This window comes from Notamacropus eugenii, chromosome 1 (genome assembly GCF_028372415.1).
Source record: "Notamacropus eugenii isolate mMacEug1 chromosome 1, mMacEug1.pri_v2, whole genome shotgun sequence".
Classification (NCBI taxonomy): Eukaryota; Metazoa; Chordata; class Mammalia; order Diprotodontia; family Macropodidae; genus Notamacropus; species Notamacropus eugenii.
In genome coordinates, this window is record NC_092872.1 from 181,913,253 (window position 1) to 181,939,395 (window position 26,143).

General features: G+C 42.6%; 1 protein-coding gene across 3 annotated transcripts in view; it reads right to left on the reverse strand.

Annotated features, from left to right (window-relative positions):
- The window catches only part of SH3PXD2A (SH3 and PX domains 2A), a 351,604-nt gene that overhangs the window by 159,653 nt on the left and 165,808 nt on the right, over window positions 1–26,143 (reverse strand). For all 3 annotated transcript variants that reach the window (XM_072621444.1, XM_072621442.1, XM_072621441.1), the window contains exon 5: window positions 21,969–22,060. In XM_072621444.1, the coding sequence (XP_072477545.1) occupies window positions 21,969–22,060 (92 nt within the window). The remainder of the gene's footprint in view (window positions 1–21,968; window positions 22,061–26,143) is intronic.

Below are 26,143 nucleotides of genomic sequence, written 5' to 3' on the forward strand. Positions count from 1 at the left end.
TCACTAAAGGGGCTCAGTCATCACATCTGTTAGTTCAGTCTACACCATCGCATCTGCTGGTTCTTTTAGGACCTGAAGAGGCAATTCATCTGGTCCAGCTTGGGGTTCTCTTACTATCTCCTTATACATCTTGGGTACCAATTCCCTGTTATTTGATTTTGTTCCATCATTTCCAAGGTAAAGGTCATTTTCCTTAGCAGAAAAAGTAGAAACAAAATGAGTGCCATCTCTCTACTGTCAATTATCATTATCCCACTGACATCAAGCGAATTTATTATCCCTTCTTTCATTACAACATTTTCCCTAATTAAATAATTCCTTCTTCTACAAGACAATACACCATGTACTTGAAGACTAGATGATATAGATAAAAGGTGATGAGCCATATTCAGTGGAAAGGACAAGACTTTTGGGGTTCAGTTTTAGACACTGAATTTGAAGTATAAGTGGAGATGTCTAACAGACAAATGAACATGAAGCTTAAGAGATGGTTTAGGGTGAGATATATAGATTTGGGAGACATCCGAATGAAGATGATTTTTAAAGATGATTATTAAAGTCAATAAAAGAGGAAATATAGACAGAAGTAAAAGGCAAGAACAGAACACTGGGAGACATCCACATTAGGGGGCAACAGGAAAAAGAGTAACCAAAAAAATGCAATGAAAGATTTAAAAAAGAATAAATAAAGCCCAATGTCATGGATTCCATGGAAGGGGAGAACAGTGTAAAGCTGCAGGAATTACAAGAAGGAAGAGGAAGAAAAGACTGTTGGATTTGGCAATATAAAAGTCATTAGTGACCTTGGAAAGCATCAATGAGCAATGGCGATAGAGGTCAGACTGCAAGGGGTTAAAGAATGAGTTGATGATGAGGACATGAAGGCAGGAAGCATAAGCTATTCTTCGTAGAAGTTTGTTAGTGAAGGGAAGGAAAGAAACAGGATGACAGCTTGAGGATAGCAAAGTCAAGAAAAGATTTTTGGGTGGGGGGAGGGAGTGGGAAACAAATGTGTTTGTATGTAGTCTGGAATGAGTCAGAAGAGAAGGAAAATTTGAATATGAAAGACAGAAGAAATGTTTTAAGGAACAAGGGCCCATGGGAGAAGGAAAGGAAGACGGTCAAGGGCATGGGTGGTTGGGAATAAAAGTCAGACATGCAAAGGTCACATATATATTCAATCCAAGGAAATCTGGAACACACAACTGGCCAGGATTGGAGAAAAAACAGGCCCTGAGGAGTTTGCATGAATTTTCACAAGAAATGGCAGGTAGACGGAAGGTAACTGGCTTTGAACTTAGCCAGTAAAGTATTCTTTTATATGAAGATTAACAAGACATATCAATCTAGTTGTTGAGAATGAATTTAGACTAGATCATTAATTTGATTCAATATAATTAACATTTATTGAGAGCTTACTAAGCAGAATGCATATTACTACGTATTCCAAATACAAAGACAAAACTAAAACAATCTCTGCCCTCACAAGGATCACATTCTGTTGGAAGTAGAGGTGGAGATGCAATATGTAAACAGTTAAGTAAACACAAGGTAACTGAGGAGGCAGAGTATTAAGAACTAGGAAAGACTGGGAAAGACTTTGAGGACTTTGAAGAAATAGGAGTCAGAGGTAAAGATGAGGAGGCTGTACACGCCTGGCATGGGCAGTGAGTTCTGAAAACGTATGGCAGAAGGTAGAATATACAGAGAATGAAAAGACGAATCTGCCTAGAATTCATGAAGAGAAAAGACTGGAGATAAGATTAGAATGATAGGTTGGAGTTAGCCATAAATCTCAAGTGAAAAGACTGTATTTTATTCTAGAGGAAGTAAGGAGGAGTCCCTTTTGAGCAAGGGAATTGCATAGTCATACTTGGGAGAAATAATTTTTCAATTGTCTAGATTAGAAGCTGGAAGACCAATTAGGAGGTTAATGCAATAATCTCATTGGGAAGTGATAAGGATCTGAATTAGGGTAATGGCCCTGTGAAGGAAAAGATAAGAACACTCTGAAAGGATGATATTATAGAGGTAGAACCAATATAACCTGAGAACTGATTGTGCACAGGGCTATAGGAAAGCCAAGAGTCAGAGTCATGGGCAACTCCCAAGCCAAGGTGACCGAGAGGATGGTGGTACCCTTAAGAGAAACAGAAAAGGATGGAGAAGAGGTGGGTTTAGGGAAAAATATAAGTTCCATTTGGGGCATGCTGAGTTAGAGATGTTGATGGACCATACAGGTGAAAATGTCCAGCAGGTAACTGGCCTGTTGTTCTTTCCAGGAGTCTATGAGAAAGATGTGGGCTGGAAATAGAGATTAAGTAGTGATTTTTATATACGTGATAACCCAACTCATGGGAGATGATGAAACCAAAAGGAGAGAGAAAAGGGAAGAAAAGGACACAATGGTTTAAAGGACATCCACATTTAGGGGGTGGAAGTGGATAAGAAACCAACAAAAAATGGTGAGAAAAAGGAAGTTCAGATACAAGAGAGGAATGAAGGGAAAGAGAGAGAGGGAGAGGGAGAGGGAGAGAGAGAGAGGCACGAACAGAGACAGACAGAGAGAGAGGATTCCCAGAAGCAAGAGGGTACACAGGAGGTGGAGATGGTGAACAATGACAGAAGCTTCAGAGAGGTCAAAGATGATGGGGACTGAGAACAGCAGTTGAAGAGAGGAGCTTCAATAAAAATGTAAAGTTAGAAAGCTGGATGGAAAGTAGCTAAGGAGTCAAAGAAAAGGAAATGGAGGCAGTAAGAGCAGATAATTCATTCTAGGAACAAGGCAGTAAAAAATGAGGTGAGTTATAGGATGCTCACTTCAGAGGACATCAGAGTTGAATGAAGGGTTGGTAAGTTTACACCCAACAATAAATGAGGCCATAGAAAAGAAGAGACTGAAGGTAGGGCAGGGGGAGAATGATCACTAAGCTAAGCTCCTGGAGATGATGAGATTAAGGACGCAAGGAGAAGGTTTAGAGGGTCTCACTGAAGAACTTTGGAATTAATTGGGAGACATTGGCACAGAATTGCACAGCATGGCATACCCATATCAAAAAAGGCTCCATGTTCTATGAGCAAAGCACAATTGCAGTAGCTCAAAAGAAAAGTGAGATGCACAAATTTCGAGTCATGTCCACTCCAAATGTTCATGTGGACTATTTGTGCACAACCTGTGGTAGATCTTTCTGAGCTCACACTGGTCTGACCAGCCAATCAAACACACCATACCGTGATTCCAACAAAGTGATGTCACTTTGGTCCTCTTTGAGTACGAAGGATAACAACTAACCAGAAAGCTTAGACATGACGAGAATGATGTTGCCTCTTTCTCAGAGACTGGAACAAAAGGGGAAAGGACAGATAAAGATACAGAGGGGCTTTTAAGTGTGGAGTTGGGAAGATGAGGGAGTTTTAGTGGCTTAAATTTGCTCACTAAAGCATGAGGCAAGGTCATCTGTTGACACAAAGGGGCTTGAGGTGAGAGGTTTGCAACAACAGCTTTTAGGTGTATGACACCTGTTTGGGATTGAATATAACTGTGGTGCCACAATTACTCACGCTTTCTTGTATGATTATTGTTGTAAAGAATGAAAGTTTGTTGTTATTTTGTAAAATAACTGCTGTCCATCACTAAAACATGATAGGGGGTTCCACCATGCCTGGGGTTCAGCCTCAGTTTTGGGTCACAGCAGATATGTCTGTGGTCAGGGTCACGGATCAGTTCACGATCTATATTGGTCTATACATATATATGTATGTGTATGTATATATATATATATATATATATATGTGTATATATATATATTGGTCTGTATTCAGGGGCATGAGTCAGTATGGGTAAAAGAAAGAAACTCTGGATAGGCCAGGGGTTTAATTGGAGCTCAGGAACTCACTGGCCCATTCAGAGTAGTAAACTGCCACCTTGGTCTAATCAAGGATTTGCAAGGATATGTTTGGAGGAATGCCTGGATCCCACAGAAGAATATTTTTATTATAGAGATGTGAACTGGTATCACAGACTTGCTCTCGGAATCACGCCTGTCTTTTCCTAATTATATACCAAGTGGTAATATCCTATCTTATCCACAAGATGGAGCAAGATACCCACAGACTGAATAGCTCAGTAGGCATAGGGCCAGGGAAATCCTAATGAAAAGAATTTGATTCAATTCAATAAACATTAATTATGCTTGGAATCACAGAAAGGAAGGATTTATTGAGCACCTAGGATGTGCCAGATACTAGCTAAGTCATTTATAAATATCTTATTAGATCTTCAGTGACTTGCCCAGCGTCGCATGGCTAAATCAGTGTCTGGGGTCAAATTTGAACTCAGGTCTTCCTGATTCCTCTGTCTGTCTGTCTGTCTATCCATTGTGAGTCATTGGTGGCTTGCTTTTAACTTGGAAGGAGGTCTCTAGTGGAGCGGCCCAGGCATGGGCACTTAAATAATAACAATTTGAACTCAGACCTTCCTGACTCCAGGTCCAGTGATCCATTGTAACACCTTGCTGCCTCAGCAGAATAAATTCATCATGAATCGACAATTTAATCAATAAATTAAGCACCTACAAATACTCTGCTCTGGGCTGCATTGAGAGGCTGCGCAGTACCCAGGTGGGTGGAGACAGCCTTGCTCTCCTCTGCCCCCATCAGCTAAAACAGGGAACAGCATTCCTTTCTACAGCTTACTGTCTGGGAAGGAAATGGATGGGGGGGAAGCTTGCCCAGAGAAAGGCCTTAAGAGTACGTACCTTATAAGGATCTGTTGCAGGAACTGAAGAAGCAAAGACTTAGAGGGGAGACATAACTCACTTGGAGTACCTGAAGGGGCTGTCACGTAGAAGACTTGGTTTGTTGTGCTAGGCACTAGAATTAGGAGCAATGGGTAGAAAGGAAAACATCCCAGGAACAAGGACAATCTACACTAAAGCACAATGAAGGAAGCCGAATGACCATTTATATGGAACAAGTCATTTGGGAATTGGGTGGGAAGGTAGGCAAGGAGACTTCCACTAGCTGCCTTTTCTGGATAGCTAGGCGAGACAGCAGTGAATAGTGTGGGATTTAGAGCCAGGAAGACCTGAGTTTGAATCCTGCCTCACACACTAGCTGTGTGCCTCCTTGGCAACTCACTTAACTTTGATCAGTCTCGGTTTCGTCTTGTGTAAAATGGGAAGAATAATAGTGCCTACTTCACAGGTTTATTGTGAAGATCAAATGGGTCAACATATGCCGAGCGCTTTGCAAACTTTAAAGCCCTCCATATAGATGCTAGCCATTATTATGTCCTGGTAACTTGTCACCCAGCAGCCCCAGAGTTCAGAATCAGCTCTGAAACAGAATGAGAAGTTATTGGAAGCAGGCCCAACAGAGATAATAACAAATATATCTGGTAGAAAAATACCTCCTCACACCTATTCGGTGCTATAGATTATTTGTCATCTACTCCTCACCATGAGGCACTTTGGGCAGCCATCATTATCCCTATTTTATAGAAGTAGAAACCAAGTCCCAGAAAGTTTTGGTAATTTAGGATCATTAGGAAGGGACCTTAGAAGTCATAGAAACCTATATTTAGGACTACAAGGCCTTTAAAGATCATCTTAGTGCAATGTCCTCATTTCACAGATGGGGAAACTGAGACCTCTAAGGTCACTCGCATAGCTAGTTAATGGCACAGGCAGGTGGATATCATCCACACTGGTTGGGATGAGGATGAGAGGTTATCTATCAGAGGCACAGATGGTGCAGACAGGAAGGCCAGTCTTTCTCTGAGAGCTCTGTTTAAACAGAGAAAAAAACTTTATACTGGCAAGTCATGGTTCATCTTTCAGGTCAAGGTAACAGGAAAAAAAAAAGCTTATCAGTGGCAAAAACAAACTTGAGTCTGAATCTTGGCTTTGCCACTTATCATTTTATAAGACCTTGTACAAAGTACTCTACTTTCTCTCTGTACCTCAGTTTCCTCATCTGCAAAACAAGGGAGTTAGACCATACCCAAACTCTAGTGCCCTAAAAATGAACACAATATTCCAAACATAATCACATCTCTAAGCTCCCCCTCACCCCTAAATCTATGCTCAGATGATGCTTCTGTGACCTCAGAAGAGAGTTCTCAAATACTGTTTTATGTTATCCAGAAGCACAAATATTGGCTGGTACTTCCCATCCACCTGCTTCCAAGAGTCAGGCAAGGCTTTGTTGGGGGTAAAACATTCTATTCCTGGCTCTACAATAGAACAAACCACATGAGGCTGCAGGTTCCCCACTCCTGCAAAAAAGCATCAAAGAGGTGGCCCTCATACTCCATTTGGAAATTCTCACTCAGCCAGGCCTAAAATTCAGCTCTTTGCTTCTAAGTTTTAGCTAGATACAAGGTACAACCAGATGCTCGAGGCCTAAGGTTGACAGGACTCCTAAGATATGTGAGAATCTGGGGGGGAAATAGCCCCCAACAAAGTGTGTGGATATTTTTAAAGTGCCCTGGAGGAATCATTAATGCTCCCTATAAAATTCAGAACCAACCTCCCAGTGGGCTCTTTCCTTTCCTTCCTTCCCCCTTTTCTTCTAAAGGGAAAGAGTCCGGCTCAATGGCCTGAGGATCTAATCTTCCATGCCCCGTCCCATGTAGGCAGAACATCACAGGAAGGAACTTCAGTGAATTTTCCTTAGGGGCTTGGCATTTATACCCATTCTGGGGTTGGCATGCAAGGAAGGCAGCCAAGTCCAGAAGCTGGGTGGTATTACATGGCTCATACTCTCTGGCAAATGTCAGGGTGTCCGATTTGGCACCACCCCCTAGCTGGGATGGAGGAGAAGGCTCTCACTCTCTGTCCCCAGACCACAGGACAACAAACAGTTTGGGGAGGTCCAGGAAGAGAAGCAGAGAACTGCCTCTTGGCAAAAACTTCAGTCTATCAAATAAGTCATTACTGAATGTCTCCTATGTGTCTAGCCCTGTGCTCCATCCCCAGTGAGATTTATAAGGGTAGGGAGTCAGAATATTCCTAACTCTTTAGCATGTGGGTTTGGGTGCCAACCTCTGAAATTGTTTTGGAAGAGATAAGAAAAAGACTACCTTGCATTGAGAGAGGAACTCTAATTTTCCAAAGCCCTGTCATAGCCTATCTCCCAGGAATGTCTGGCCCTCTACCTCTCCAGCAGGAGAAGGAGATGAAGTTTCATGGGCCTCTATTTGGGTTCTTTACCCCAAATTTTATGCAAATCATGAAAACAAAGCACCACCCTCCATCTGATTAGAAAATTAAGCTTCCACCCCATTCCCCTCTCCCAGTAACTTCCAACAGCAACTAGAAAAATAGGCTTCAAATCAATTCAACAGACTTCTATTAAGTACCTACTGTCTACAACATACTGTGCTAGGCCCTAGAAAAGAAACAGAATTTACCCAAGACTGGCTTCTGCACTTCTGTGTATCTGTATGTATGCCATAACTTCCCACCAGACAAATGTTTATCCAAATGAATGGAACTCATGATCTATGCAAAGTTATACAAAGAGAATCACAATACAAAATAACACAATGTACAAAACTGTAAGTCTATTAGAGAGGCTTGGAAAAAATATTTTTGTGAAGTTAAAGGAGGAAAGAAGACTGCTGACTGGATGAAAGAGAAAAGGCTTCAAGGAAGAAGCAGCATTTGAGTTGCCTTTAAAAAGGGGGCCAGGAATTCAAAGGCAAATACAGTGGTGAGAGAGAGGAGAAAAAAAGGAGGGAGAACACTCCAGACAGGTAAGAAAGTACGGGCTGTGTTCAAGGGATCAATGGGTGTACAGTTTGCCTGCAGCACTGTGGGTGGTTGGGAAATAGTTGGAAATGAAATTGGAAAAGAAGAAGACCACCGTTTTATGAATGGCTCTGAGTGCCAGGTAGAGGAATTTAACCTACACTTGGTAATAGGGAGCCAATGAACATTTTTGAACAGGAGAGTGTCCATGAAGAGATCAATGCATAAGGATGATAAGTGTGAAGGATGGGTTAGAGAAGGAGAGAATGAATCCTCAAAACCTGGTAGTAAGGTACTGAATTAAGACCTAGATTTGGAGGTGAAACACACCTCGAGAGGTCATGTAGCCCAACCCCTCTCATTTCAGCATTTAGATGAGGAAACAGGCCCAGAGAGTGACTTGCCCAAGGTCACCCCAGGAATGAGGAGTAAAGGCAGCTTTCAAATCCAGGTCCTGTGAGTCCAAATCCATTGCCCTTCCTGCTCCACCCTACAGACTGGGCTGGTAACCGATGCCTAGACTACAGGGGCGGCAGCAGTGGGAAAGCACAAAGGGGCTGGCTGCCTCCACCAGCGTATCAGACTTATAGGCAAAGACACAAGCTCAGAGACATCAGCTACCAAAGCACAGTAATCATGAAATAGCCCGCAGGAGCCTCAGTGGGGCTCAACAGGGGCATTCACCAGGAGCAAAGGCTCCATTCACTTGCTTTTGGAGCAGCAGACAAAAAGTCAGGAACGCAAAATGAGAATCCTGCCTCTTTCTAGTTTTCCAGAATGTGCCTGCCCTCATTTACACGTTGCAGCCTGTTGTCAGCACCAGAGCAGCCCAGCTCCAGGGACTGAAGCACTGACCACTGAAGAGATTCATCTCTGCTTGACAACGGAGGTCCTAACCTCCTGGCATCATTTTTGCCAGGACAGTAACATGCAGAGTACTTGAACACCTGCTGTGTGACAACGGCCAAGCAACCTCTCGAAAGCCATAACTCCTTCACATACAGTATCTACCTCCCCATGGAGTAACTATCAATATCCTTCACCCTCTTGCTTCTGCCCAGGAGTCCTGAGAGTGTAGTTATTGTCCAAAAGAAACTGAAATCTTTGCTATAAAAGTGTCTTTTGTAGGCTTATATTCAATCTTTCTAGACTAAAGCTAACAGGGACTATAGAGTCACAAAGATGTGAGTTCAAATCCTGCCTTAGACCCTATGTGTGTTATCATTCAGTTGATTAATCTGGTCCAACTCTTCATAACCCCACTAGGAGTTTTTATTTTTTTGTTTGTTTTTTGGGGCAAAGATACTGGAGTGTTTTATCATTTCCTTCTCCAGCTCATTTTACAGATGAGGAAACTGAGGTAAAGAGAGTAAAGTGACTTGCCTAGGGTCACATAGCTAGTAAGTGTCTGAGGCCAGATTTCAACTCAAGTTCTTCTGACTCCTGTGCCATAAGCTGTCCAGCTTTGAGGAAGTCACTTAACTTTGCTGTACCTCAGTTTCTTTATCTGTAAAAGGAAAGGATTGGAATTTGATGGCCTCTAAGGTCACCTTCCATCTCTAAATCCATGTTTCTAGGAATAACTTTCAAAACAGTTTCTCTGAACTGCAAAGAAGTCTTCTCACCAACTGGTCTGATCAGAAAGTCTTGCTTCAAAGTCAAAGTTATGATTTGGGGGGTGGGGAAGGGCTGGGGTGACAGAGGGGGTGTTGTGGTATAAATATGTGGGTATGGGTATGTGGGAGGACAATGAGGTGTTGTGCAGTGGTCCACATAATAAAACAGACATGGCTTTTAAGAAACCTGCCTCCTCCTTTGAATAGATTGGTACTAAAAGCCCATTCAGAATTGAGTCCTTTTTAAAGTGGATTTACCATTTCCTATGGGTATTCCGATACCACCCACATACCCTCCAGACAGACCCTTCCAGGTGGAAGGAAAACCACTGGAGGAGAGTCATACAGGAGTGCAAGTCAAAAAGGGGATGTCTAACTTAAAGCTGAATGCCTGGACCACTCTCCTGGCAGTTATACCCAACACTCAGAAGAGTCCACTAGCTCTCCTCATTTAACACAAAGAATTTGTTTATGTGGCTGCCAGGCAGTGGCACAGGTTACCTGGGAGGACAGAGCCCCTAGGCATCCCAGGGAGCACATGATGGGAGGGGGATCCCCAAAAGAAAGAATCTGAGGAACAGAGTTCAGTGAAATTGATTGGAGCCACACAGTGAGTAAAAATGGGCCCCACACAGCCAAAGCCCAGTTCATATGAGACATAGAGTGATTTCTCCCCAACCTACCCTAACCCCCAAACTGCCTCTCCACCACTGGCCCACCCAAGGAGAGAGGTGAGCCACATGGCCAAACCTGGACATGTCCACTATACTCCCAGTGGAGAGGGGTAGAATGATTAGACTTCAGGGGCTAACTCACTCCAGAAAAAGGGAACCCCTACATTCTAATGCTACTCATTTTTAAAGGCAGGTCAGGAAGAACCCCTAATTCATACACTGGGCGACAGCCCTGAGGAGAGAGTGAAGGAATATATGGCACCGCATGGGAACACAGCAGGAGGATCCTGTTAATATCTTGTTACTTATAGCCCTAAACTCTCTTCTGAGCCCCAGACATGCATTCTGAACTAAGTGCTAGTCATCTCCCTCCAGGTAATCCCACCAATACCTCAAAAGCAATGCATCCAAGTAGGAACACACTTTCCTCTGGCCTCACAGAAACCCTAGTTTCTTTTTGAGACTAAATCAGGTACAGCCTTCTCCTATAGGAAGCCTTTCCTGATCCCTTCTCCCCTCCCCCATTTCTAGTACTCTCTTTCCCAAAGGTACTTTGAATATATTTTATATTAAATTTTCCATGTCTGTATTGTTATCCCCATATAGACTCCAAGCTCCTTGAGGGGCTATTTTCTTTGTCCAAGCACCCCCAACACTGGGCAAAGCACTTAATTGATACTGGTTAAATGAATGAATCCAAGCCCATCTTACTCACCCTCCCTTCCCCTTATTTCTGCTGCTGGCGCCATCATCCCCCCAATTATCCAGACCTGAAACTTGAGAGACCTAAGATGAGTCACCTTTGACTTTTTCTTCTTCCTCAATCAGTTGCCAAGTATCATATATTTTACCTCCACAGCCTCTCCAGATCAATCATTTTGAGGCGGAAGGCTATCAGGTCCAACATGCTCATTTTAAGGATGAGGAAACTCAGGTATAAAGTGATGAAATCATTTGTCCAAGGTAATAAGTATCAAAGCCAAGATTCAAACTCAGATCCTGTGACTCTGAAATCAGTGTTCTTTCTACTAGGCCACTTAGTCCTCCCTCTTCTATCTCCCAGCCAACTTTCTAGCTAAGACCCCCTTTCTCACCCACCTGGATGACCTTTTTGCTTGGTCTCCCTGACTGGTTTTTTCTCATCCAGGTCCCTCCTATACTTTCTGCCAAAGTAATCTTCCCCAAGTTCACTTTTCATTTTACTCCCCTACTCAAAAGCCTTTAATGGCTCTAACTTCTTAGAAAATAAAGTTTAAATTTCTTAGCTTAGTATTCAAGGCCTTCCACCAGCTTTATCTGCCACCATTCCCTTTCAGGAACTTATGTTTTAGGCAAACAAGAGTCAAAATGCCACCTTCTACCACCCACTGTGCTTCCTGGAGCCTCAGCTCTTTGACCGGACTTAGGTAGGATATTTTCAAGTGTCTTGGGTCAACCAATCCAACGACTTTTCAGCGTCCTACCCATAGGTGTCTCCCATGGCTACTGAACAGGTAACCTCCTTCTGAATTTCATAACTGCACAAATGATACCTAGACTAGCCTTGTTCCTTGGTCTCCAATCCTTCAGGTTGGATGACTGGCCCTAGTATCTCATCAGGCACTCTACACTTGACCCTGGATCTCACTGCCCTCCCAACACACATGCACACACACACACACACACACACACACACACACACACACGCACATGCCCCCTGCAGCACTGCTTCACGTGCACTGGTCGAAGCTACTTGGCCTAGGCACGTCACCAACAAAAGTGCTACAAAGATCAAATACACTAAGAGTTTCCCAGTGTGGAAAGGGGTCAGTGGCAACTTGCCCTTCCAGAGCCTCGGGGAGCTCAGTACCTTTTGGTTTGGTCCTGATCATCCCCATCCTCACCAAACCTGTTTTTTGTGACTTCTCAGAGCAACTATCAGCTCAAGACTTCCTCAAGGCTCATTCCTCCTTGTAGAATAAAAGACTGTAGTTGTTTGGGAAAGGGAACTTCAGGTATCAGCAGCAGATGAAGCCAGGGCCTTCACACTTGACTTAATGTGCCTAAATGTACTCCCAGTTCTGCTCTCCCTTACCAAGCCATAGAATATAGTTAAACCAAAGTAGTCACCCTTTCATCAACCTCAAAGTTTCTCACCATCTCCTACAGTCCAGGATTCCTGGGGAAACCTCCATGGGTATTATCTCTGTGAATTGGACTCAACCAAAGTTTCCTAACTTTTTTTGTGTTTCGGAGCCATTGGCAGTCTGGAGCCCATGGACCCTGTCTTAGAATAATATTTTTAAATAACTGAAAGAAAAGCTCAATTTAATTTAGAGGTAAGTGAAAATAAAGATGCAATTTTCCTCCTACCCAAGTCTAAATCTGATCAGGACTAGACCTTAGAGATTATTTTGTCTGACTGCTCCATTTTACAGACTGTGACACAGAGAAGGCCCAAAGTCACACAGCAAGCTCATGAAAAGCTACTACTAGAATTATTCAAGTTTGTTCAGTGCTGTTTTTCAGCTACACTCCGTGCCTAATACTACCTGAGCCCAGGCCCCATGTGGTGGGGCTGGAGGGGCCAACAGTCTCCTCCTAGAAATTGTGTTCCCCGTAGGCAGAGAAGACTATAGCCACATTCCTAGTTAGTTAGTGAGGAGGAAAATGAGTCTCTGCTCTCCCTGGTTGTAGAACTTGCCCCCTGACTGGGCAGAAGGGAAAGTCAGGGGGCATTCAGTGCAAAAATCAGCCGGAGTTCCCCTCTTAGTACATTAAACATTCTGGAGCAACCATAACAGGCAAGGAGTGAAGAGAAATTCTCCAGCCTAAGATTTGCTCTTTCCCTTTGGCCTCCAAAGTCTCCTCCTCCCAAAGTGTCCTGGTTTTTGTATTTTGGACATGACACAAAGCATCCTTCATCCAGCTGATGCTTTGGCCCCAGCTCCCCTCACCCCCTCTTGTTACACTTTTTCTCCAAAGCTTCAACTTTAAAAGTTCTCAGGGCTGAAAGCCTCCTTTTATCCTCCTCTCTGGATCCCTCTCATTTCTTTCCTGAGTCGGCATTCTCCCCTTCTGGTGCTGGGCTGAATAGACACACAGGCTTTCTGAGAACCCACCACTCCTAAGCTGGGAGGGAGGGGGAGTGAAGAAAGCATGGGCTTTTCCTTGGGGACAGGCCAGCCCAGACAGATATAGAACCAAGCCAGTTGAGGTTAAACAAGGCTGCCCAAGGTAGAGGGGGTAGAAACAATATCTTCCTGGCAAGCACTCCTGGGGTTTGCCCTCTTCAACCCCTTCCCCTTCTCCCAGATGGTACCAGGGGGCAGCTGGAGGAACATTCATGTCATTGTTCACAGGGCACAACAGAGGCGAGCTCTGTGCGCCCTCAAGGCCTGGGGAACAAAACCAGCTTTGCGGGCTAGGCAACTCTTAGGAAATGTGAGGAATTTAACCAGAATACTCAACTGGGCAGCCTTGACTTCAGCAAGAAGAAATGTGAACTGATGAGAAGGGACTGGCCTCTAAGGCAAGAGATGGGGGCCACAACTGAAAACAGTGAGGGAGATTCTGTTCTGTTCAAGGACCTTACCAGAAGCCCTCAGGGAGCATCTTCAGCATGGAAAGGCTGGGTTGTCCTCTGACACTGAGTATATATAGCCTTATGACAGTTGTTCTATAAATGTCTCTTTTTGAATTTTAGGTGTGAAGTGTGTGTGTGCATGTGTGTGCATGTGCGTGTGTGTGTATGTGTGTTCTATCTGGTGTCTATCCCAACTAGACCCTGAGCTCCTGAGAAGGATTCCACCTAATTCTTGTCTCTCCTGTACAAAGACCTTTTGAGTACCATAAGGCAAACAGCCTAGGGGTTTCTAAAGTCTACTGATTGTGCTCATTATCAGAGGCCATCAGATCACCCTCTGCTTAAGCACTCAGAAAGAACAGTAGAGTTGTCTGAATAAACCTATGAGTCTCCAGACTGGACTCTGCCTCTGATGGGGAAAGGGTGTGGAAGAGGAGAAGGGGTTCCATGAGAGACCAGAAGACACTCTCAAAGGATAGAAACAACTCCAGATATACTCATATAACTCTATCACAGTTCTGACATTAGCTTAAGTGACCCCTTTTAAGAAGATGTTTATATTTTAGACTGAATCTCTTCCAGGAGAGGGACCAAGAGTTCCACAAATTCACCCTGCCCTACATGAAGCAGGGCAGACTGATTTTTCTGAAGAGAGATGCCTTCTGGCAAGTACAAAAGATCTTATCATCATTGTCCCCCCCGGAGTCACAAAGGTCTCCTGAACCCCTACAATCAAACAAAGTAAACATTAAAAAAAAAGGTTAATGACCATGTAGGAGCATCATCAGGGTGGTGTCATATGAAAAAATACTGAATGGGAAATCAAGAGATCCAAATTCTAACTGACTCTGCCCCTAACCTGTTATGAGCTCTTAGCCAAGTCACTTCCCCTCTCTGGTCCTCAGTTTTCTCAACTATAAAACAAGACAGAAAAGATGATGTATATGGATTCTTCTAAATCTATGAATTAACAATTCAAAAGCATTTAGAAAGTGCTTCATGTGTGCAAAGCTCTGCAGATACAAAAACAGAACAAAAAACAGTCTTTGCCCTTAGGAGGATTTTAGTCTGATTCAATTTTCCTAATCTGAGGTTCCAAAGGTCCCTTTTAAAGCTAACATTCTTAGATCCCCTTTCTACTTAAGATGACGGAGTTGACTCAGCCCCCTCACTTCATCCTATTACACAAGGTTCCAAGGAGACCATGGGTTGGTCCCTATAGGTGATTTCATTCTAGCAACCCCTCCTCTCCCCCTCTTTCTATTTTCTGGGGCACAAAATAAATTGGGTTTTCCCAGTCTTATGGACAGGCAAGAGCTCAGGCCTCTCATGAGTGCGACTCAAACCAAATAGAATGTTCCAGATAGAAAATCATTGAGGTTGTTGAGATGCTGCTACTAAGCAGCTCCTGGGAAGCCCAAAGAGGCAACTTAAGAGGGAATGAGACAATCCTTTTTGGGTCTGAAGAGAAGTAACCTAAAACTACAAGGGGACTTGTGTGAGGATGGAACACATCAAAGGTTTCTATAAACGCACATCTTTTCTGCACTCCAGCCAAGTGGCTTTTTGTTTGGTTTTTTTTAACAACGATAGCTGAAACTCAAGAAGACACCTTCTACTTTCTAAGGAAGTAAATTGACCTTGGCTCAAGGGAACCCGTGCAAGCCCTAGTAGCACAAGCATGCCCCAGACGCAGTGTGGTCAGAGGGGGACCTCACCAGGTTGACCTGAAAAAGGAAACCTCCCTTCAAAATGAATTCTCAATGGCCCACTGGAGCTGGACACTTGAAAGAGGCTCTGGAGTTATCTGTGAAATTCCAATTAAATTGAAAGGCTTTGATAATTTGATAAGCAGCTCCTTTGACTCAAAACACACCGTTATTTGATCCAGTGCATGTATTTGAGAAGGTATCAGGAGAGGGAAAGACAGTGAAGGAGAGAAACTGAGAATGCCTAAAAACACAGTCTAAGGAAGGTGCAGAGACATAAAGGTTGTTGTGTAGCTACTATTATACAGAAAGGATAAAATCTGGAAGGAGTTGTGAAAATTGTGCCGATATTTCTCTGACCTCTCCAGTAGAGGATGGGGACGCAAGGGTCCTCATCTCTACACACACACATACACACACATACACACACACTCTCCTCCCAGTTCTAGAGAGGACCCTAACATAGCAGCAAATGCTGGATTACCAAATTGGAGAAGGCAGGGGCTGGTAGGAAAGTCGGTAGGAACCACCCTACCAGGGCTAAACACTGGCCCTAGGGCCAAGGTTATTGCTACTGTCCTCATTCTACTCTGTGGCCACTGAGACCCTAGAACCCTCAGGACCAATTCAGAATCAAAGTGAGAATCTAACCTGATCCAGTACACTCCTACCCCTCCTGGGAAGGTCAAGTCCATGCTGTTCAATCTGTTGAACATATATTAAGTCCCTAACGATCACGCGCAAGCCCTTGTGATTGGTGCTGGAATACACAACACAAAAAAGCTCCTGTCACATCTCTCCCCTTCTCTCCACTCATACCACAACCTCAGTAGTTCATGTCCTTACCACTTCTCTTGGGACTGTCAAAATAGCTTCCTATTTAGTTTTCCTCTAGCCAGACTTCTCCTTCTCCAATCCCTCCTTCAAACAGCTAATGCTATTTCTTTCTTCCAGCCTCTAAACACAGATCATATCACTCAAGAAACTTCAGTGGTTCTCCATTGGCTCTAATTAATATTTATATTCTTCCATTTGTCATTTAACTTCACAATCTGGCTATCTTGACCACTCTGTGACCTGTCTCTCTGTCAATCACTTTCTTCTGCTTGAAACATTCTTCTTTCTAGGTTTTCATGCACTGCTCTCTCCTGGTTCTCCTACCTGTCTAACAGCTCTTCTGTCTCCTTTCATGACCCTCATGTATCAGGTACATACCGGGTCATATCCACTAAGGCTCTGTCCTGGGCCTTCTTCTCCTTTGCCTTGGTGATCTCATCACCTCTCATAGATTCAATTAGGGTCTCTATCCAGATGATTGATTATCAGATCTACTTGTCCAGCCCTAATAGCTCTCCTGGCCTTCCATCTCACATATCCAACTTGCTATTAGACAAAACAAACTGGATATCTTGTAGGCACCTTGAACTCCACTTGTCCAAAGCTAACCTCATTATTTGCCCCCCAACTTCATCCCCTCCTCTTCTTAATTTTCCTGTTACACTCCCTCCTCCACACTGCCCCAGCCAAGCCCCTCCATCTGACCTCTGAGGCATTCCACCCTCCCTTCCGCCTTCTCTGTTAGGCTGCCTCTTGCTCAGAAACAAATGCAGCGCATCATCAAGAACACAGAAAAGATGATGGGCCAGAAATAAGAGATGAGCACTGCTCTTGAGGTCAAGATTTTAAGAAACAGAAGAAGGATCCAGTACATGGGATAAGTCCTCTACAGAGAATTCATGGAAAGATACAGGCAAGAGTTGTGCAGGAGGAGGGGGATCAACTGTAATTAGTAAGAGGAAAAGTAATACCCTCATCAATGAGATCACAGAGGTACAGGGAAAAGAACTCTGGCTTAAAAGAAAGAAAAGACCATCAACTAAATCATCAATTAATCATCGTTAAAAAATACAGAGATGAAAACAGAAAGAAGTTTAGAAGGGATAGTATCGTGCTAAATTTAATACATAGTTCTAAATCTAATACATAGTTTAATACATAGTACATGATAGAGACTCAGTTTCCTACACAATCCTCTTTTTCTTTGGATATTGATGTGTTCATATTTGCTGATGCTTGTTAAGTTCAAAATGATTTTTAAAAAAAGAAAGGAAGGAAGAAAGAACTCTAACTCCTTGAATCAGAGGACCTGGGTTTAAATCCCACCTACTATATGTTTGACCTTGGGCAAATAATTTAATTCCTTGAACCTCAGTTTCCTCATCTGTAAAAAGAAGGAGCTGGACTAAACAACAGCTTTAGATGTAAGATCCTTTCATCTAGTTTTCAAATAGAGAATAAGGACAACAGAGAATCTTTACTTAGAATTGCTATGCCATCACTTCGTCCTCTTTTAGACAAAGACCACCCAAATGCCCCCTCTCCATTAGTTTTTTAAGGCTACCTGCCTCTTTAGAGAAAACTGGCTTTCCTTCTTCCATCAGAGAAACTGGTGGGAACCCAAGCTACAGAGTGGCTAGAAGTACTTTTGCTGGGGGCAGAGAGAGGCTATGACTGCAATAGTTAGATTTGTTCAAGTGACATGTGAGTGCTGAGGTTTTGATGAGATTCTAGTTTAATTTATTTCAATATGTACTAATTTTAAAATATTTATTAATTATTTAATAAATAATCATTTAATATTTATTTTTTAAATTTCACTTCACTGAATGAGTTTTAGTGAGATCTGTGTTTTAATCCTCCTCTGCTAGCTGCTAACTAGCTATCTGACCTAAAGCACAAGGCTTTTATGCACCCCGTGAATTAAATGAATTGTGAGCCCTGAAACTCTATGATTAATATAAAAAATTAATGTTCTCTTCCTCTCTTGTGCCTGGAATTCATTCATTCATTCATTAAAGGTATGTTGTTTAATAAAATACCTACTCTGGGAAGATAAAGAAAACTTGATATAGACCATACTAGCAAGCTGTGATAAGATATGCATGCACATAAAAGGAGGTAAGATATGAGAAGTGAATCAAAAGATTATAAAGTGCTACGAAAGTAGATGAGGTAGAAATCTCTTCCAGCTGAGAGTACCAAGGAAGGCTTCGTGGAGGAGGTGACATTTGTTCTAGGACTTGACAGTAGTATGCAGAAATAGGAGACTGGAAAGAAACTGTAAGCTCCTTTAGAAGTTTCTATTTGGAGGGACCACCCTCTTCAATCACTCCCTCCCCCAAGTCTCATCGAGCACCCACTACAGAGCCTCTTGATCAATACACACTCAAAGTGCTAGGAGGAAATTCAAGAGTAGAAATTCCCAGCTCCATTGGACAGTACAAAGTTTAAGAGTGACAGAGTCAGGTTCAGGAGAAAACCCTGGCTCCCAAGCATCACAAATACTGATGGTCATGGAATAAGAGAGAAAGACTTATAACGATGTGAAAGCATCCTGAGGTTTCAAAATGTTTAACGACCTTAAAGGTCAAAGTGCCCCTGGCCCAGGAGATTTCAGCTGCTGGACTTTCTGGCTCTGAGTGTCACCTTCCCCCATGCTCTTTTTACCTTCCCTCCAGGGGATATGAATGTTTGTGTGCATGTGCTTGTGTGTACATGTGGGGATGGGAATGGTCAGATGAAGGAAGAAAAAGATAGACCATGAGGGTTGGTTACATAGGCATTGGTAGAGTAGGAGAAAGGGAGCAGAAATGGAACACATAAGCTTTGTCTCCCAGTCACATCTGGGGGCATCTAAATACATGATAATACAGAATAATTCTGATGTTAAGCAAGATTTATAGCAAAGGAGAGTAATGTCCATCAAATCCAGTGAGTCCAGTCTTCTTTTATATAGGTGGGCGCTTCCCTCTCTCTGCCTCTGTACCCTTTATTTATTATTCATTCATTCCTTTTTCCTTCTTTCTTTCTTTCCTTCCTTCCCTTCTACTCTCACCCCTCTTGAGGTATAAGATTAAAAAAAATTAATTGTGTTTTAATTAATTCACTTGTAACCACTAGATCAAGACAGGATATGTTATCGTCTTGAGATTACATTGCAGCAGGGGTCCCTGTCATCAACTTTTAATTGAAGAAAAAAATACCTGGCATTTTAATACCCTTTATAGTTTCCAAAGAACTTTCATATCTCATCTCATTTAACCAACAAAATGTCCCATAAGCAGTACTCAGAGATTATTATTCCCATTTTATGTATGTGGAAATTGAGGCTCATACATGAAACTATTTGCTCAAGGACATCAAATTCATTAGCAGTAGAAAAAAACTAGGACCCAGGCACCCATTGGTCCAGTGTTTTTCCTACTATCCCATATGCATCTCAGCTAACAGGGGATCCTCTGATTTGCCTGGAATCAGTTCATATCCACCATCCATCTCTACTGGAATTGATTTTCCCCATGGAAATTACCCTCTACCTGGTGAATGGTAGGATGGCAAAGACTAGCTCAGGACTAAAGAGAGAGAAAACTTGTGGGACTATTCCTGTTCTTTACAGCCAAGAACTTGTGGCCACCCCATAAAACTAAAATTCCCAAGCCAGAGACTATGTATTCTTAAGAGACAAGGAGACAAGCTTTTCCTTGTCTCCCTCATGGTTCCTGAAAGAAGGCCAGGCCCAGAGTAGCTACTTGATAAAGATTTGCTGGTTAGTTGATCAAATGTTTCCCAATTGAGGCCCTCATTGCCTCCTTCATAGGAAATCATAATACCAGACTTCTCCCATTTCCACTTTTTCAAGCTTTTTTTTTCTTAGTGGCTATCTTTTCCCAGTTACTACTCTCAATCCTCAGTGTATCCTTTTTTTGTGACAAAGTATAGGAAAGCAACAGAAATCAACACGTAGACCATTGTCTAACAGTGTACGTCTTATGACACACCTGTAGTCCACCACCTCTCTCCCCACCAGGACGTGTCTTCTGGAGTCAAGACTGGTGATTGCATTGACCTGAATTCTGAGGTCTTTTAGAGTTTCCCCACCCCACTTCTCTTAATATTACGGTGGTGATTGTGCTTCATCTTTTGGTTCTCTTACCTCACTCTGTCCATACATGTCTTTCTAAGTGTCTCTTAATTCTTTATCTTTGCATTTCTTATAATACAATAATATTTCATTATGTTTACATACTACAGTTTGTTCAGTCATATTCCAACTGATGGGTATCCATTGGTTTTTAGGGATTTCTTTGCTACCACAATGAGTTCTGCTATGAATAGTTCAGATATATAGGAACTTTCTTTATGTTACTGATCTTTCAGAGTAGGATTGCTAGATCAGAGGGCATCAACAGTTTTGTAACTTTTCTCATGTAGGTCCCAAACCCCTAAAATACTAATTCTTTTATCATCTTTTATAATTTGATAGACATGAAATTAACCTTAGAGTTACTTTAAGTTGAATTTCCCTTATTAATATTTGAAGCATTTTTTTCATATAGTTATTGATCATTTGCATTTCTTCTGACAACTGTGTTTGTCTTTTTGACCTCTTATCTACTGGCAAAATGCTCCTGATTTTATATATCTGTGTCAATTGCCCATACATGTCAATATCAGGCTTTTATCTAAGATATTTGATGCAAATATTTTTCCGAGCTCTTATCCTAGCTACATTGACTCTGTCCATGTAAAAGCTTTTTAATTCTAAGTATTGGAAATTCTCTATTTTATCTCTTTTTCTTATTTATATCTCCAGTGTTTAGTACAGCGCCTGAAATATATGTGTTTAATAAATGTTTACTGAATTATTGACTTGAATCTATTATGATCACTTTTGTCCTTTCTCTTCTACCCCTAGATTTGAAAATTACATACATATATACACCTATATGCATGTATATATACATATATACACACATACATGTGTATAATGTATATATATGTATGTGTATGTATGTGCATACATATATAAACACAGTTATATACGTGTATGTATTACAAATGTGTGTATGAATACACATCCCAAGGAGACAACAATCAAATACTATAAAGCAAAAGTGAACCCTATAATTACCATCTTTCTCCAGCCTTCTCTGCCCTAGACCTGTGGTATCTGGGACAGTCACGCCTTGACTGTGACTGGCATTTCTTTCTCAGCAAGATCCCTGAACTCCCAAAGGCTCAGATTTTCTAAAGATTTTCCACCCTTTCTCTGCAGTGCTTGGCACACATTAGGAACTTAATAAATGGCTGCTGATTGACTGAAATTAGAAGAAGCCTCCCAAACAAGCATTCCATTCAACTCCATCCCTTCTTTCCCAGAAGTCATCACAGACAGAACATTCAGAGCCCAAAGTAACTCAGTTGGCAGGGGGAGGCACCCATTAAGAACTGATAGCCATTTTTCAGGAACCCTATTTCCTCTCCTGCTGGGCCCACCACTCACTCCTAGAGGTTTAATGACCCCTGGCTGATAAGGAGGTAAGAGGAATAAACAGGACAAGCTCTCTAATTAGTTCTATCAGCAGGGAACCAGGAAGGAGTAGGCTGGGGTATGTCTGGATTTTCTTCCCCCTTTCCTTGTTTTGATCAAGAGCCACTCTCCCTTTGTTGTTACCTTCCCCAGTAACATCTGCAAACAACCAGACACACTGAGTGTCTTCCAACCCACAAACCAGGCTGCTCTGAATGGACGTTGGTATCTCTCTGAAGCCACAGGACTGATCAAAGGATGGGATGGTCATGGTACTCACTCTTTGGGGGGATTGACATCCTCTGGCCGGGCCTCAAAGAACCGGAAGACTTCATCGCACTGGGAGATGTGAGGGGGCAGGCGGACAAGTGCCTGGGGGAGTAAAAAAATCAAGAAAGGGCATGAAAGAAGAACCTGGTACCTGCAAGGGAAACAAAGCCAATCATGCCAGAGACCAAACACTGACAGGCCTATGGAGACCTCCAGCCACCAGCCACTAAGTACTTAGAGGACATCAACTCTGGGGCAAGGCTTGCTCTTGACTACATGATGGGGAAGATAAAGAAATGAGAGACGTTGTTCTCATTATCAGGAACCTCTCAGAACAGCTGGGGAAACCATTTACAAACCATTAAATAACTAGAATTTTTAAAATCCAGAATTTAGAGAAGAGTGGTAAACATAAATCTCATTCCATCCACAAAATAGCCTTGTGAAGTAGCCTGATCTGACATTGTTAGCCCTTTTATCCTGAGGCTCAGAGATGTAATGGGAGTTGCCTAGTCAACATGGCTTGTTAAGCAGCAGAACCAAGACTATATCTGAGCCTTTGAGACATTCAAAAGGCATTTATTAAGCCCCTATGTTGTGATGGGTGTGGAATATGGAGGTAAAATGGGGGGGGGGGGAAACCTTGCCTTCAAGGATCATGCACTTTATTAGGGAGGATAAAGAATTTGGATGGAATGTAAGGTCTGTCAGGGCAGGGACTGTGGTACTTTTTTTGTATTTGTATCCCCGGCCTTATCACAGAAGTGCTTAAAAATTGTTTTTTGTGGGGCGGAGCCAAGATGGCGGAGTAGAGAGACGCACATACACATAGCTCCGAGCCCACAACCCACAAAACGGCTAGAGGAGACCAGCTCGCCGTGAATTCTGCACCCAGAGGCCACGGAGTATTGGAGCGAGGGAGATTTCTGTTCTGGAGAGACCTGCAAACCTCTCGCAAAAGGTCCGTCGCGCTGCAGACACGGAGCCCAGCCCAGACCTGCTGCTGCTGCGGCTCCAGGAGGTACAGATCCGAGCAGGCTTCGGGGAGGGGACCTCCAGCGGCAGCACAAGCCCCCCGACCCACAGGTGGCGAGGGTCGGTGAGAGAGTCTCTTTGGCGGGTCGAGAGGGGAGTGGGGTGCCCCCATGGCTCGGGCCCCCCCTGGGAGATAGAAGCTGAGAGGCGGCTGCAGACAGGGGCTCCCCAAGCAGGCAGGAGCCTGGATCCATTGTGGAAGGTCTGTGCATAAACCCCCTGAGGGAACTGAGCCTGAGAGGCGACCCTGCCCCAACCTGACCACCTGAACTTAATTCTCACACTGAATAGCAGCCCTGCCCCCGCCAAAGTCCCTAAGGCGGGAAGCAGCATTTGAATCTCAGTCCCCAAACGCTGGCTGGGAGGACCAGGAGGTGAGGTGGGTGTGAGGAGAATATTCAGAGGTCAAGCCACTGGCTGGGGAGAATGCCCAGGAAAGGGAAAAAAAATAAAACTATTGAAGGGTACTTTCTCGGAGAAAAGACACCTCCTCCCTTCCTTTCTGACAAGGAAGAACAATGCTTACCATCAGGCAAAGACACAGAAATCAAGGATTCTGTGTCCCAGCCCACCCAATGGGCTCAGGCCATGGAAGAGCTCAAAAAGAATTTTGAAAATCAAGTTAGAGAGGTGGAGGAAAAACTGGGAAGAGAAATGAGAGACATGAAGTCAAAGCATGAACAGCAGATCAGCTCCCTGCTAAAGGAGAACCAAAAAAATGTTGAAGAAATTAACACCTTGAAAACTAGCCTAACTCAATTGGCAAAAGAGGTTCAAAAGGCCAATGAGGAGAAGAATGCTTTCAAAAGCAGAATTAGCCAAATGGAAAAGGAGATTCAAAAGCTCACTGAAGAAAATAGATCTTTCAAAACTGGAATGGTACAGATGGACGCTAGGGACTTTATGAGAAAGACAGATATCACAGAACATAGTGAGAAGATTCGAAAAATGGAAGACAATGTGAAATATCTTATTGGAAAAACAATGGACCTGGAAAACAGAATCAGGAGAGACAATGTAAAAATTCTGGGACTACCTGAAAACCATGATCAAAAGAAGAGCCTAGACATCATCTTCCATGAAATTATCAAGGAAAACTGCCTTGAGATTCTAGAACCAGAGGGCAAAATAAATATTCAAGGAATCCGCAGAACACCGCATGAAAGAGATCCAAAAAGAGAAACTCCTAGGAACATTGTGGCCAAATTCCAGAATTCCCAGGTGAAAGAGAAAATATTGCAAGCAGCTAGAAAGAAACAATTCAAGTATTGTGGAAATACAATCAGGATAACACAAGATCTAGCACCCTCTACATTAAGGGATCGAAGGGAATGGAATAGGATATTCCAGAAGTCAAAGGAACTAGGACTAAAACCAAGAATCACCTACCCAGCAAAACTGAGTATAATACTTCAGGAGAAAAAATGGTCTTTCAATGAAATAGAGGATTTTCAAATTTTCTTGATGAAAAGACCAGAGCTGAAAAGAAAATTTGACTTTCTAACACAAGAATGAAGAGAACCATGAAAAGGTGAACAGCAAAGAGAAGTCATAAGGGACTTACTAAAGTTGAACTGTTTACATTCCTACATGGAAAGACAATATTTGTAACTCTTGAAACATTTCAGTATCTGGGTACTGGGTGGGAGTACACACACACACACATGCACACATGCACACATACATAGAGACAGAGTGCACAGAGTGAATTGAAGAGGATGGGATCATATCTTAAAAAAAAAAAACGAAATCAAGCAGTGAGAGAGAAATATTGGGAGGAGAAAGGGAGAAGTTGAATGGGGCAAATTATCTCTCATAAAAGAGGCAAGCAAAAGACTTATTAGTGGAGGGATAAAGAGGGGAGGCAAGAGAAAAACATGAGGTCTACTCTCATCACATTCCACTAAAGGAAAGAATAAAATGCACACTCATTTTGATAGGAAAACCTATCTCATAATACAGGAGAGGGGGGGACAGGGGCACAAGCAGGGTGGGGGGGAGGATGGAGGGGAGGGCATGGGGAGGAGAATGCAATCAGAGGTCGACACTCATGGGGAGGGAAAGGATCATAAGAGAATAGAAGTAATGGGGGACAGGATATGATGAAGGGAAATATAGTTAGTCCTATACAACACAACTAGTATGGAAATCATTTGCAAAACTACACAGATTTGGCCTATTTTGAATTGCTTGTCTTCCAAGGGGAAGGGGTGGAGAGGGAGGGAGCTAAAGATGTTGGAACTCAAAGTGTTAGGATCAAATGTAATGTTCTTACCACTGGGAAATAAGAAATACAGGTTAAGGGGTCAAGAAAGCTATCTGGCCCTACAGGACAAAAGAGAGGACAGAGACAGGGGCAGGGAGAGAGGATAGAGGGGAGAGCAGATTGGTCACGGGGGCAGTTGGAAGGCTTGGGTTTGGGGGGGGAGGGGATAAAAGGGGAGAAAATTTGTAACCCAAAATTTTGTGAAAATAAATGTTAAAAAAAAAATTGTTTTTTGTTCATAAGTTCTAGATAGTATGAGGCAGGAAAGAATAACAACTAGACTCTAGTTATCAGGAAAATCAGGAAAGGGTCCATTTCTCATAGATGAAAGTTCTTCAAACATTTTTGTGTCCAAGGTCCCTTGGGCAATCTGGTGAAATCTATGGACCCCTTCACAGAATGATAATTTTAAATGCACACAATAAAATACATGAGATGACAAAGGAAACCAATTATATTTAAAAAGCTATTATATAAATATATTATATAGTATATAATATATTATATATTTAATTTAAATAATATATTAAGTATGTAGTAATATATTATATATTTACATGCATTATATAATAGTATGTTATATAGCATATCACATGTTGTATAAAATATAATATGTTAATATATATTTAAATTCAAGTCCCCCTGAATAGAAGGTAGTACCCAAATTGAGTCTAGAAGGAAAGAAAGGATTCTACCCAGAGGAAGGGAACAGGGTGTACATTGCATGCATGAGAGGGAGGCAGCTTATGTCAAAGTGGAAGATGGAGTGGGAGTCAATGTGTGCTACAATTCAGCATAAATGAGGGAATTCTTGTCTTGGAGGAAGCAGGAAAAAGTGCCAACCATCTGTTTGGCCACCACTAACCCCAGCAGGCAACAGGCTA